Below are 13,643 nucleotides of genomic sequence, written 5' to 3'. Positions count from 1 at the left end.
TCCTATGCTTATGTTGGAATGTAACCTGTAATAATTAACATAGCCTGTCCTGTCTTAACAAAAAAGTGCTAAGATCCTTTGAACTGATTGACCAACTCCAGAGGAAGCAATCAGAGTTGTTCTGTTTACACATCGTAAAACACCCCCTGTTGTGATTCCCCGAGGGGCCAGGGGATCACCCCCACCTTGGCCTCTCTCACCCCCCACCCTACTTCTCTCAATAAATACTCTCTTGCAAGAATCAAAAGTCAGACTTTGTTCGAACATTGCTGTACCTACAGTAATGTGGTACTTGTTAGGGTTGAATAGATTAGGTTGATCATATTATGTTGGAATGTAATCAGTAATAATTAACCTAAGCTTGTCCTGTCTTAACAAAGTAGTAGAACAAAGTGCTAAGATCCTTTGCACTGATTGACCAACTGTAGAAGACGCAATCAAAGTTGTTCTGTTTACTCAACATCGTAAAACAACCCCTGCTATGATGTGATCAGAGGCCAGGGGTTTCACCCCCATCCTGCCCACTCTCACCCCCACCCTTCTTCTCTCAATAAATAGCCTCTTGCATGACTCCAATGGCAGACTTTGTTCGGACATTGCTGTATCTACAGTAACGAACAAATTCTCCACTTGCAAGTGTTCAAAGGGCATACTGTCTCCCATGTGGTTCTTGCAAAATAAGTTAGAGTCGGAACATCTCTAACAGTACTTGCAAAATAAATTAGAGTGAACACAAACTCTAACAACTAATGAACTCCTCTTAGCTATGGACGCAAACACTTCATTTGAACTATTATTACTCGATCTTAGTGCTGCCTTTGGCACTGTCGATCACAACATAATGTTAGATCGCCCTGAAACGTGCATTGGTATTTCGGGATCAGCACTTCCTGGTTTAGTTCTTATTTCTCATAGAGGACCCACAGCGTAGTCCATGGTGACGACTTCTGATCTTAATAATGTTACATGTGGTGTGCCCTAGAGATCAGTACTTGGACCTATACTGTTTCATATTTACATGCTCCCGCTTGGGGACATTATACGTAAATATAACAGTAGTTTTCATTGTTATGTGGACGATACACAATTATGTATGCCGTTAGATATGACAAATCCGCTGGATTGCTGTAATTTTGAGGTGTGTCTCGCTGAGATCCTCAACAACCAAATGGGGTTAGATCTGAGGTTGACCACTTCTTCCTAGGCACTGTAATGACAACTGAGCTCTTCATTTTGACTATGGACATCTATTTTACTTTTAATTTGTATTGTTCTATATTGTGTGTTGCATCCATTGCAGACTGGCCGTCCTGGAAGGGAGATCCTCACATCTGTGGTCCCTTCTCAAGGTTTCTCATTTTTCCCCAGTTGGGGTTTTGTGAGTTTTACTTACCGTCCTAGGAGTTATGATCATGAAATGTCGGGAATAATTGTCAACTGTGGCCATGTGAAGCCCTTTGAGACGTTTCTGTGATTAAGGGCTATAAAAAATAAAATTGACTTGACTTGTTGGCTGACTAAAAATTCATTAGTGAAGCTTGGGCTTGGAGTTGAGTTGTGTTGCATTGTGTGGGTCCAATGTTACCATTGTAACTTACCAACCACAGTGTTTTATCTGCAGGAATCTGCACAGTGAGGAACAGCTTGTGTTCACTGACGTCAAGGATGATCTGGTTTTCCGACACCAGGATGGTTCGACAGCCATATGCGTGTGGGCAGAAGGAGGCATTGGCATGGCCTGATGCAGAATTATAGTAGAAAGTTAAAACATCAACAAAAACTATCAAAACTAGAGTTATGAAGTACCAATTAGCCTCACAGTCCTGGTCGTGTTAGGGTATTGGTAGACTAGGGATAATATTGAGGTCAGAGGAGGTTAACGGATGGAGATAGATTAGAGCAGGGTCTGATTTGTGCTACTGAGTATATGAAAATAGCACAATTAACCTATAACAAACAAAAGTGGTCTTGCCAGTCTTGATGTGTATGCAGAGTTTAAAGTGAAAGTCAATCCCAATTTTTTGGGGGAAGAATGTTTTATGCAGACAAAGTAGGTAAAAAACAGTGTTCAGATTGTTTTGTTTGTGGAATATGAATTAAACGGGTAAAATCCACTTGTTTTGTAGTATGTTTTATACAGGCAAAGTACTCAAAACACAGTGTTCAGATTAATGTTTTATTCGTGGAATATGAATAAAACAGGCAAAAGCCACCTGTGTTTATCTATCTCAGGTGGTGACCATTTTGTAACTTGTCAACTGAAAATGATATCACAGTTGTCAGGGCTCAGGTCACAACCAATCAAGGATTGAGTTTTCTGAAGGTGAGCTATGATTGGTTGTGACTTGAGACCTGGCAACTGTAATGACATTTTCAGTTGACAGCAAGTGGAAAAATCGCCACCTCGAGATGGATAAAAAATTGTTAAATAGTAGAATTTAGCTGCTTAACTAATTCCACAAATACTTTTAATGCTGTGTTTACACAAGTAGAGGCACACACAATATATTTTTGTCAATCTGTAATGAGTTTAACGGGCAAAATTGCATCCTCATGCGTGGGCCCTTCACAAAGTTTCGTCGTTTTGGGAACTTGAGTTTTTCTCTGCTCGATTCAGGGATTGGATCATTGAATGGCGAATATTTATGACCCTCATTGAATGGCAAATATTTATGACCCTGTGAAGCCCTTTGAGATTTTTTTGTAAGGGCTATACAATATATTTTATTTTGATTCAACTTTACGATTGCAGTTTATGTAGGTTTATTACGTTTAGCTTTGGTTTGTAACAGACACAAATCAATGGGAATGAATCTTTTATACACAATATCTGTGTATATGTTCGCTTCTTCCACTACTATTTCCGATTACATCACCTCAAATTTAATTGATCAGTGAGCTCCCAGAATTTCTGTGGTGAAAAACATCACAAAGCGCAAATCACTCATTTTAATACAGGATTAGCGGTTTCGACCACTTTAAGACCGGTTTTCTAGTGTCTTCCGAAGGTACATAACCAGCAATCTCTTAGTGTGACTATCCAATTGAAAGGCTGTTTTTTGGGCCTGAGTAAGACATGCCCTACAAGCCACAGTTCTTGGTCAAGCAGAACATGCTCACTAAAAGCGCAATTTTATAAACTAAAAACAATTTACCACATGGGACATTATTTGGAGTCTCAGTAAATCAGGTCCAGTACACTCAGATGTAAATTTGAACAAAATGCAGCAACACTCACCAGCACCATTGTATATAAATAAGAACTACACATCTATCAGTTGCCTATACAGTAAAACCCCAGAATTCGACCACCTCAGTACTCAACATAATCTGATTTCGACGGAAAATGTCGGTAGATCTTTGCCTCTTATCTCAGACAAAGCTTCGGAATCCAACGTTAGTTGTTGTTTAGCGGGTTAAAGTGCCAAAGTCCCAATGATCGTCGTCACGCACACATCTGGGTGTGATGAAATTTGTCCTCTGCATTTAAGCCATCCCCGTGTGATTTTGATCCATCCACTAGGGGAGAAGGGAGCAGTGAGCAGCAGCGGTGCCGCGCTCGGGAATCATTTGGTGATCTAACCCCCCAATTCCAACCCTTAATGCTGAGTGCCAAGCAGGGAGGCAATCAGTCCCAATTTTTATAGTCTTTGGTATGACCTGGCCCACAACCTTCCAGTCTCAGGGCGGACACTCTACGACTAGGCCACTGAGCTGGTTATAAACCATTGCGACACCCGACTGTAGTCGTGTCCGGTGGAGTCCGGAAAGCTGCACTGGCGAGGCCACAAGATCACGGAGGTTCACGGTGAAAAGTTGAGTTCCAACGATAACAACTGTGTAAATACAGGGGACATTTTCTCCGGGGCTTTCGCTCTTCTACCATGGGTAAGTACGTTTTGTGTTTAAATAGTGTTAATTTGTCACGTTTAATTTATTTCAAGCTTATTATTTGTCTTTTGAATGTCCAACATGTTAAATGCCGCATACGGACCATGTAAAGCTGTAGTCACTGCTTTTGCTGTGCTGTATTTTTGATGTTTTATTGGTTTATGTACTGTTTTACACAAAATTAGAAAATTGCTCCAGAACTCCAATCCTTCTGGAACAAATTAGTGTCAAGTTCCGAGGTTTCACTACATGGATGCATACAGTACATGTTGTGTTCTCTATCATGTCTTACCTTTCCAGATTCGCCCACTGCTGATGTAGACCTGGATGGAGTAAGTCGGGTGCAGAGGTTGGTGATAATGGAGGATGAAGACATACCGTCCCAGTGTGTGAACATGAGTAGAGTATACTGCTGCATTCTGGGAAAGAAGAAATGTTAAATGTAAACAAAGAACAGACCTAATGCATCACTGGTGTGACTCTATATTGTATTTACCTGTTGCGAGTGAAGTCTGATGTGGTCACTATTGTCCACTGCCTGATGGGGTAGCTCTGCTGTTGCCCGGGCTGATGACTCCCTCTGGGGACTGGGCAAAGGTGGAGTGATTGTGTGGGAGGCCAAGATGGGCTCCGGCATGTTGGAGCTCTGACCGTCCTTCAACACCAGTGAGTTGGATGGCATGCGAAAGCGCGAGGGGACGCAAGAGGAGCTGCAAGGGAGCGGAAAGGCTGGTGTGAGTGGGGGTTACAACATCTTTAAATGAAGATGATGAACACAATTGTACCTGTCCTGGGAGAAGTGTCCATGAGTGCTAATGCAAAGGACTTTAGGATCCACATACTCCATGGAGAAATGATCTTGAGGAACCAGATGGATTTTGTGCTACAACACCAGGACAACGTTGAATTAACACTTCGACCTGCATCTAGGGGTGCCAATTTTGAGTTGTTCTCACATCTTGAAACGTAAATCTGAATTTATATTTCAGAAAGGGCTGATGCGTTTTTATAACACTTGTAGACTCAGGATGGTGCGGTAAGAGTACCAATAGTATCACAACCACTGATAGATTGGAAAGTCTTGCTCTTGATTTCGTCATACTTTCCACCTGACTTTGGCAGCAGGAATGGCATGATGCAGGAAGATATGTTGGCATTTAGTATTTTTACTCAAGACTTATTTCATACATTTTTAAAACCTTAAAATGTCTTTTGTCTAACAAAAAGTTAAAACTTTTAAAGAAATGTAGAGAATGGTCAGGACAGGCAGTTGAAATTCATTTGCTCCTTTCTTGTGCTGTAGTGCCTCTGACTGAGGAGGTGACTGCTCCATCACAAATCTTCATATATATATATATATATATATATATATATATATATATATATATATATATATATATATAATTTTAGATGCCCTGATACTCTCAGATTAGCTTAAACACATGGTTAGCTTTCAAAATATGACAAAAAATAAACATTGATATTTTGGACACATTTTGATTAAACATTGCATTCATCAACATTTGAGTTAAAGCAACATAGATCCTTCTTCATCCTTCATCTTCTTCCGCTTATCCGGGATCGGGTCGCGGGGGCAGCAGCTTTAGGAGGGACTCCCAAGCTGACACCCAAGCTGATGACGGCTATCTAGATTCTCGTGGACCAATTCAGCATGAGGGAACTGCAGCGGAATACCCTCCTAGAGGACACTGCCAGGACAATCGAAGGCACCTCCGACAGCTCTTCGCTTTGGCCTGGACATCCACTTTTTGATTTCCATATTATGTATTTTATGTGCCTTCTTTGCATCCATTGCAGCCTGGTGATCCTGAAAGGGGGATCCTTCCATCTGTGGTCCCTTCTCAAGGTTTCTCATTTTTCCCCTGGTAGGGGTTTTTGAGTTTTTCCTTGCCCTTTTGGGAGCCCAAGATCAGGGGATGCTTTGAGAATAATTGTCAATTGATTGTCTATGTGAAGCCCTTTGAGACTGCTTGTAATTTAGGGCTATACAAATAAACTTGACTTGACTTGACTCCCAGACCTCCCTCTCCCCAGCCACTTCCTCCAGCTCATCCCGGGGGATCCCAAGGCGTTCCCAGGCTAGCCGAGACACGTAGTCTCTCCAGTGCGTCCTGGGTCATCCCCGGGGTCTCCCCAGGGAGGCGTCCAGGAGGCATCCTGATGAGATGCCCGAGCCACCTCATCTGGCTCCTCTCAACGTGGAGGAGCAGCGGCTCTACTCCGAGTCTCTCCCGGATGACCGAGCTTCTCACCCTATCTCTAAGGGAGAGCCAGGACACCCTGCGGAGGAAACTCATTTCAGCCGCTTGTATCCTGGATCTCGTTCTTTCGGTCACGACCCATAGGTGAGGGTAGGAGCGTAGATCGACCGGTAAATCGAGAGCTTTGCCATTTGGCTCAGCTCTCTCTTCACCACGACGGACCGGTACAGAGTCCGCATTACTGCCGACGCTGCACCGATCCGCCTGTCGATCTCGCGCTTCATCCTGCCCTCACTCGTGAACAAGACCCCAAGATACTTGAACTCCTCCACTTGGGGCAGGATCTCATCCCCGATCCGGAGAGGGCATTCCACCCTTATCCGACCGAGGACCATGGACTCGGATTTGGAGGTGCTGACCCTCATCCCGACCGCTTCACACTCGGCTGCGAACCGCTCCAGTGAAAGCTGGAGATCACGGACTGAAGAAGCCAACAGCACCACGTCATCTGCAAAAAGCAGTGACGCGATGCTGAGGTCCCCAAACCGGACCCCCTCAACGCCTCGACTGCGCCTAGAAATTTTGTCCATAAAAATTATGAACAGAATCGGTGACAAAGGGCAGCCTTGGCGGAGTCCAACCCTCACTGGGAACGAATCCGACTTACTGCCGGAAATGCGGACCAAACTCTGGCATCGGTGATACAGGGACTGAACCGCCCTTATCAGTTGGCTCGGCACCCCGTACTCCCGAAGCACCCTCCAGAGAACCTCCCGAGGGACACGGTCGAACGCCTTCAAGTCCACAAAACACATGTGGACTGGTTGGGCAAACTCCCATGCACCCTCGAGGATCCTGCCGAGGGTGTAGAGCTGGTCCACTGTTCCACGGCCAGGACGAAAGCCACACTGCTCCTCCTGAATCCGAGGTTCGACCTCCCAACGGATCCTCCTCTCCAGCACCCCTGAATAGACCTTACCAGGGAGGCTGAGGAGTGTGATTCCCCTGTAATTGGAACACACCCTCCAGTCCCCCTTCTTAAAGAGGGGAACCACCACCCCAGTCTGCCAATTCAGAGGCACCGTCCCCGATGTCCACGCAATGCTGTAGAGGCGTGTCAGCCATGACAGCCCCACAACATCCAGAGCCTTTAAGAACTCCGGGCGGATCTCATCCACCCCCGTGGCCTTGCCACCAAGGAGTTTTTTAACTACCTCATTGACTTCGACCTTCGAGATTGGAGAGTCCGCCTCAGAGTCCTCAGGCCCTGCTTCCACAATGGAAGGCGTGTCGGTGGAATTGAGGAGATCTTCGAAGTATTCCCCCCAACGACTCACGACGTCCCGAGGTCAGCAGCACACCATCTCCACCCAATGTGCAGGCGCCCAGCCGGGGGGCAATAAGTATGCCAACACCTGCTCGACGCCTCTTACCGTGGGCAACTCCAGAGAGGAAGAGAGTCCAGCCCCTCTCGAGAAGGCTTGTACCAGAGCCCAAATTATGTGTGGAGGCAAGTCCGACTATGTCTAGTCGGAACCTTTCTGCCTCACACACCAGCTCGGGCTCCTTTCCAGCCAGAGAAGTGACATTCCATGTCCCTAGAGCCAGCCTCTGCAGCCGGGGATCAGACCGCCAAGGTCCACAAAACACTCGGCCTTTGGCCGCCGCCCAGCTCACTATGCACCCGACCCCTTTGGCCCCTCCTATAGGTGGTGAGCCCATTGGAAGGGGGACCCACGTTTTCTTTTCGGGCTATGCCGGGCCGGACCCCATGAGCGAAGGCCCGGCCACCAGGCGCTCGCCTTCGAGCCCCACTTCCAGGCCTGGCTCCAGAGAGGGGCCCCGGTGATCCGCGTCCGGGCGAGGGAAAACGACATCCATATATTTTTTTCATCATAAGGGGTCTTCTGAGACATGCTTTGTCTGGCCCCACCTAGGACCCTTCTGCCATGGGTGACCCTACCAGGGGCATGAAGCCCCAGACAACATGGCTCCTAGGATCATAGGGGCACACCTACATGCACGCACACACACACACACACACACACACACACACACACACACACACACACACACACACACACACACACACACACACACACACAAGCTTGATGCGCGCGCCCACACACGAGACACAAACAACACACACACATACTCACATACATATACATATAAATATTAGTATCGGATAGATGGTTGGAGACCAGAGTCTTTAACATCAAATATATGTTCACCCATATTCCTATATTGGGTTTGGTAATAATCAGCAGAGTTGCACAACTTCATCAGCAAATTATATGAGAGCAATGGCATGCATACCAAAAAAAAGCTTGCGTTCTCGGCAGACAACTGGAGGTCTGTGTCACCTGGCAGAGCGAAGCGTGCCACTCGCTTGTGTTCATCAACGGCAACCACTCGACACAGGAAGCTGTGCAAACACAAAATAGATGAAGACAACCTTATATCTTTCTGAACAACAGTGCCTGCAGGTCCACCTGTAAGGGCAGTGTATCAGAGTAACACTGTGTTGTTGTCTTTGGGCTCCTGGCAAGTTGAAGGTGACAGCGAGCGTTTGTGGCGACTCCTCCACGTTGGCATACTCCACCACCAGTACATAGACGTCCCCAGGCTTCACATTTGCTTTCATCTCCACTCTGATCTATTGCCACGGTTTGGAAAATATCTCGTTAACAACAATTCACACATAGTATCTGCTTTTTTTCAAATCATATTTACAGTGATGCCTTGCCACTTCACGATTCAACTATTGCGGCTTCACTATTTCGCGGGTTCATAATAGCATTTAAATACACGCTGTTTTTTCACCTTCGTAATATTGCTAAGATTCGCCCAATCCTCTCGACCGGTGATGCGGAAATTATTATACATGCGTTTATCACGTCGCGCCTGGACTACTGTAATGCATTATCAAAAGTCAAAGTCTGCTTTATTGTCAATTTCTTCACATGTTAAGACACACAGAGGTCAAAATTACGTTTCCCACCGTCCCACGGTGACTAGACACATTACACAACACATACAAGCAAATAGCACAAAGAGTAAAAACAAATAGACAGGAGCAATGAATAAGTAATAAGCAAATAACCCAATAAAAAAACAAGAAATAAATAAATGGACAAATAAGAGGAGCGAAATGGAGCAAGCGTGCATACAGCAGACAGCCAGAATATAGCGCAAAAGAACAGGATGTTATGCAGCCGAGGGTGGAGGGGGGAGAATATTCAGGATCCTGACAGCTTGGAGTATGAAGCTGTTGGTGAGTCTGGTGGTGCGGGAGCGCAGGCATCTGTACCTCTTCCCAGAGGGCAGAAGATCAAACAAAGAGTGAGCAGGGAGAGTCACATCACACAGAATCGTGGTCGCCCTGCGGGTGAGACGGGAGGTGTAAATGTCCTTCAGGGAGAGGAGTGAAGCCCCAATGATCTTACTAGCTGTGTTCACTATGCGCTGCAAGGCCTTCATGTTGTATTCAGTGCAGCCACCACCCCACACAGCAATACAACTGGAGAGGACGCTCTCAATGGTGCCATGGTAGAATGTGGTCATGATGGTAGGAGGAGCACTTGCTTGCCTGAGTTTCCGCAGAAAGTACAGGCGGCGCTGAGCTTTCTTCGCCAGCGATGCAGCGTTGGTGGTCCAGGAGAGGTCCTCACTGATGTGCACCCTCAGGAATCTGGTGCTGCTGCTCACTCTCTCCACCACAGCACCGTCGACGGTCAGCGGCAGGTGGTGGGTGTGACCCTTCCGGAAGTCAACAACAATCTCCTTGGTCTTGCTGACGTTCAGCTGGAGGTTGTTGTCCCTGCACCACGTGGCTAGAAGGTCGATCTCCGACTTGTATTGAGTCTCGTCGCCCCCGGTGATGAGACCCACCACAGTCGTGTCGTCGGCATATTTCAGCACGCGGTTGCTGCTGTAGGTCGCAGTGCAGTCATGCATCAGCAGGGTGAAGAGCAGCGGACTGAGCACGCAGCCTTGAGGGGCCCCCGTACTCAGTGTGATGCTGACGGAGACATTGTCGCCAACACGCACTACCTGAGGCCTCTGACAGGAAGTCCAGTAGCCAGTAGCAAAGGTAGGTACTGAGCCCCAGCTTGTCGAGTTTGCAGCTGAGACGCTGTGGAACAATGGTGTTGAATGCAGAACTGAAGTCCACAAACAGCAATCTCACATACGAGTCACTGTTCTCCAGGTGGGTGAGGGCAGAGTGGAGGGCAGAGCAGACGGCATCCTCAGAGGACCGATTGGCTCGGTACACAAACTGGAAGGGGTCTATGGTGGGGGGAAGAACAGATCTGACGTGCGCCATGACAAGCCGCTCAAAGCACTTCATGACGATGGGGGTCAGTGCCACAGGGCGGTAGTCATTGAAGCAGGAAGGAGCAGGATTTTCGGCACAGGTATGATGGTGGTAGCCTTGAAACATGACGGGACGATGGCCTGCTGCAGGGAAATGTTAAAGATGTCCGTGAAGACATCCATCAGCTCCTCAGCGCAGTCCTTAAGCGCTCGACCCGGGATGTTGTCCGGGCCCGCTGCCTTACGGGTGTTGATAGTGGCAAGCGTCCTCCTCACGCTAACGACAGAAAGGCACAGGGGCTGCTCGTTCGGAGGGGGAGGGGTCTTCAGCGGGCAAGTGGTGTTCTGAGCGTCGAAGCGAGCAAAGAAGCGGTTCAGTTCATTGAGCAGAGGGACGTCGCCCTCACAGCTCTGCGCCTTGTAGTCCGTGATGGTCTAAATGCCTTGCCAGAGGCTCCAAGCATCCCTGCTGTCTTTGAAGTGGGCGGTAATCTTGGAAGAGAATGCCTTTTTCCCTTCCTTGATGCCCCGGGACAGGTTCGCCCTAGCTGATCTCACGCCCGCTTCATCCCCAGCCCTGTAGGCTTTGTCTCTGGCCCTCAGCAGCCCGAGGACAGCCCCTGTCAGCCATGGCTTCCAGTTAGCCCGAGTGACGATGTATTTTGTGAGGGTCACATCATCAATGCACTTCGCGATGTAAGAGGTCACAGAGTCAGTATACTCCTCAATGTCCGTCTGATTATTGCAAGTGGCTGCCTGCTTAAACATTTCCCAGTCTGTAGTCCCAAAGCAGTCTCGAAGAGCATCAGAGGCCCCTTCAGGCCACACTCTGCGAACCGGCCTGAAAGCTCTCACTCTTTGTCTGTACGCGGGCATAAGCATAACAGTGATGTGGTCAGAAAGTCCAATGTGGGGGAGGTGGGTGGCCTTGAAAGTTCCTTTATGTGCAGTGTAGGCCAGGTCCAGGAAGCTGTCACCACGTGTTGGAAAATTAACATGCTGGTGAAGCTTTGGAAAGACAGACTTCAGGTCAGCATGATTAAAATCCCCAGCGAAGGTGGTGAAACCGTCAGGGTGCGCCGTCTGCTGATCACTGACAGCCTGATACAGTTCATTAAGGGCCGTGATCCTGTCGCTTCCAACGTTGGAAGGCGGGATGTAGACCGCGACAAGCAGAATCGCAGTAAATTCCCCTGGCAGGTAAAAAGGACGGCACTTAATGATCACAAACTCCTCCAGTGGCGAGCAGTGTCTCGTGATTTTCCACCCTTAACAATGGCCCGGTCCGCTCGATAGCATGCTAGCTGCCCCAATTGTACAGCAGAGTCCAGAATGTTGACATTTAATCAAGTCTCAGTGAACACGAGCACACAGCAGTTACTCACTGTCCGGTTCATAGATCTCAGCAGTCGTATGTAATCCAGCTTGTTGTCCAGCGATCAATTATTCGCCAGAAGAATGGAAGGTATGGCCGGGCGAGTTGGGTTAGCCGCTAGCCTGGCCCGGACGCCTCCGCGCTTGCCCCTCTTCTGCCTCCTCGCACACCGCTTCCGACACTTTCTATCCGAGGGAGGAGTAGCAGGCAAGTCCAGCGTTGTCTCAGGCCGGAGTAGTCTGAGTTCCTTTAATGTCTCTGTTTCAAAGTTCAGAATGCTGCAAAATTAGCTTTTGCCGATGTCGAGTAGAACCTGCCTGCTGTACTTGTAGCACGACGCAGTAAGATCAGACGAACACGTAAAACTGTCGGACAAACACTTATTAAATGAACAAAACACCGATGGGTTGGGACAGAGAGAGGTCGCTGCGTGTGCATGCGCCGCCATCTTGTCTTCCCAAGTCCAGCATCAAAAGTCTACAGTTAGTACAAAATGCTGCAGCAAGGCTGCTCTCACGGGCAAGAAAATTTTATCACATTACCCCAATATTAGCCAATTTACACTGGCTCCCGGCCCATTTAAGATGTGACTTCAAGGTTCTTCTATTAACCTATAAATCGTTGCATGGCTTAGCGCCTTCATATCTCGTCGACCTAGTTGTTCCTTATGTTCCGTCTCGTAACCTTCGTTCGCAAAACGCTAGTTTTTTAGTGACACCGAGGGCCAAGAAAATGACCAATTCAGGATGAGGGAACTGCAGCGCATAACCCTCCTCGAAGACACTGCCAGGACGATCGAGGGCACCTCCGACACCTCTTCGCTTTGGGCTGGACATCCATTTTTTGATTTCCATATTATGCATTTTATGTGCCCTCTTTGCATCCATTGCAGCCAGGTGATCCTGAAAGGGGGATCTTTCCATCTGTGGTCCCTTCTCAAGGTTTTTCATTTTTCCCCTGGTAGGGTTTTTTTTAGTTTTTCCTTGCCCTTTTGGGAGCTTAAGATCACGGGATTCTTTGAGAATAACTGTTAATTGTTTGTCTATGTGAAGCCCTTTGAGACTGCTTGTGATTTAGGGCTATACAAATAAACTTGACAGCGCAGGACACTTTGCATTGCTTGACAAGTAAACCACACTTAAAATAAACCTGCAATACACTCTAGCGGCCAACAAGAAACACAACCTGCTTAAAGATACAATATAATAGTGTATAAATACATAAATAAATACATATACGTTTATGTTTCGTGGATCTTTGTTTATTGCGGGTGGTTCTGGAACGTATTTCCCACAATAAACAAGGGATTACTGTACATCATATTTACCGTAATTACACAACCATAGGGCGCACATAAACACCTTTAATTTTCTCAAATAATGAAGGTGCGCCTTTTGTGTGGACCAAATTCAAAAATCTGTAACGATGTTTTAATAATAATAATTATTAAAAAAAAAAACATTTTATTTATAAGGCGCCTTTCAGGACACTCAAGGTTGCCCCACATAGACATAAAAACTATTCAACAAAGGACACAGTTTAAAAAAGCCAAAAGCGCTTGCAGCAGAGCATCAAAGTGCAGTAGGTGGTCAACTCGGGTATGCCTGGGTTTTGAGGTGGGATTGAAATGAGGTGATTGAGTCAATGTTTCTGATGTCAGGGGGGAGGGAGTTTCCAGAGACGTGGGGCGTTGCGGCTGAAGGCCCTCGCCCCCATGGTGGACAGGCGAGCTGGGGGGACGGTGAGGTTTATGGAGGGGGAAGATCTGAGAGACCGGGTGGGGATATTGGTATGGATGAGGTCAGACAGATATGGGGGGGGGGGGGGCAAGTTAT

At 47.2% G+C, this 13,643-nt stretch overlaps 1 protein-coding gene across 6 annotated transcripts in view; it reads right to left on the bottom strand.

Moving 5' to 3' along the window:
- lama5 (laminin, alpha 5) overlaps positions 1-13,643 on the bottom strand; it is a 237,792-nt gene that overhangs the window by 112,980 nt on the left and 111,169 nt on the right. For all 6 annotated transcript variants that reach the window (XM_085923196.1, XM_085923214.1, XM_085923231.1 and 3 more), the window contains 6 exons: positions 8,609-8,772; positions 8,433-8,541; positions 4,677-4,774; positions 4,388-4,601; positions 4,184-4,310; positions 1,599-1,738 (listed from right to left, as the gene is read on the bottom strand). In XM_085923196.1, coding sequence (XP_085779322.1) covers positions 1,599-1,738; positions 4,184-4,310; positions 4,388-4,601; positions 4,677-4,774; positions 8,433-8,541; positions 8,609-8,772 — 852 coding nt within the window. The remainder of the gene's footprint in view (positions 1-1,598; positions 1,739-4,183; positions 4,311-4,387; positions 4,602-4,676; positions 4,775-8,432; positions 8,542-8,608; positions 8,773-13,643) is intronic.

This window comes from Syngnathus leptorhynchus, chromosome 1 (genome assembly GCF_054491065.1).
Source record: "Syngnathus leptorhynchus isolate UIUO chromosome 1, UIUO_Slep, whole genome shotgun sequence".
Lineage (NCBI taxonomy): Eukaryota > Metazoa > Chordata > Actinopteri > Syngnathiformes > Syngnathidae > Syngnathus > Syngnathus leptorhynchus.
This window is presented reverse-complemented; position numbering and strand designations above follow the sequence as displayed.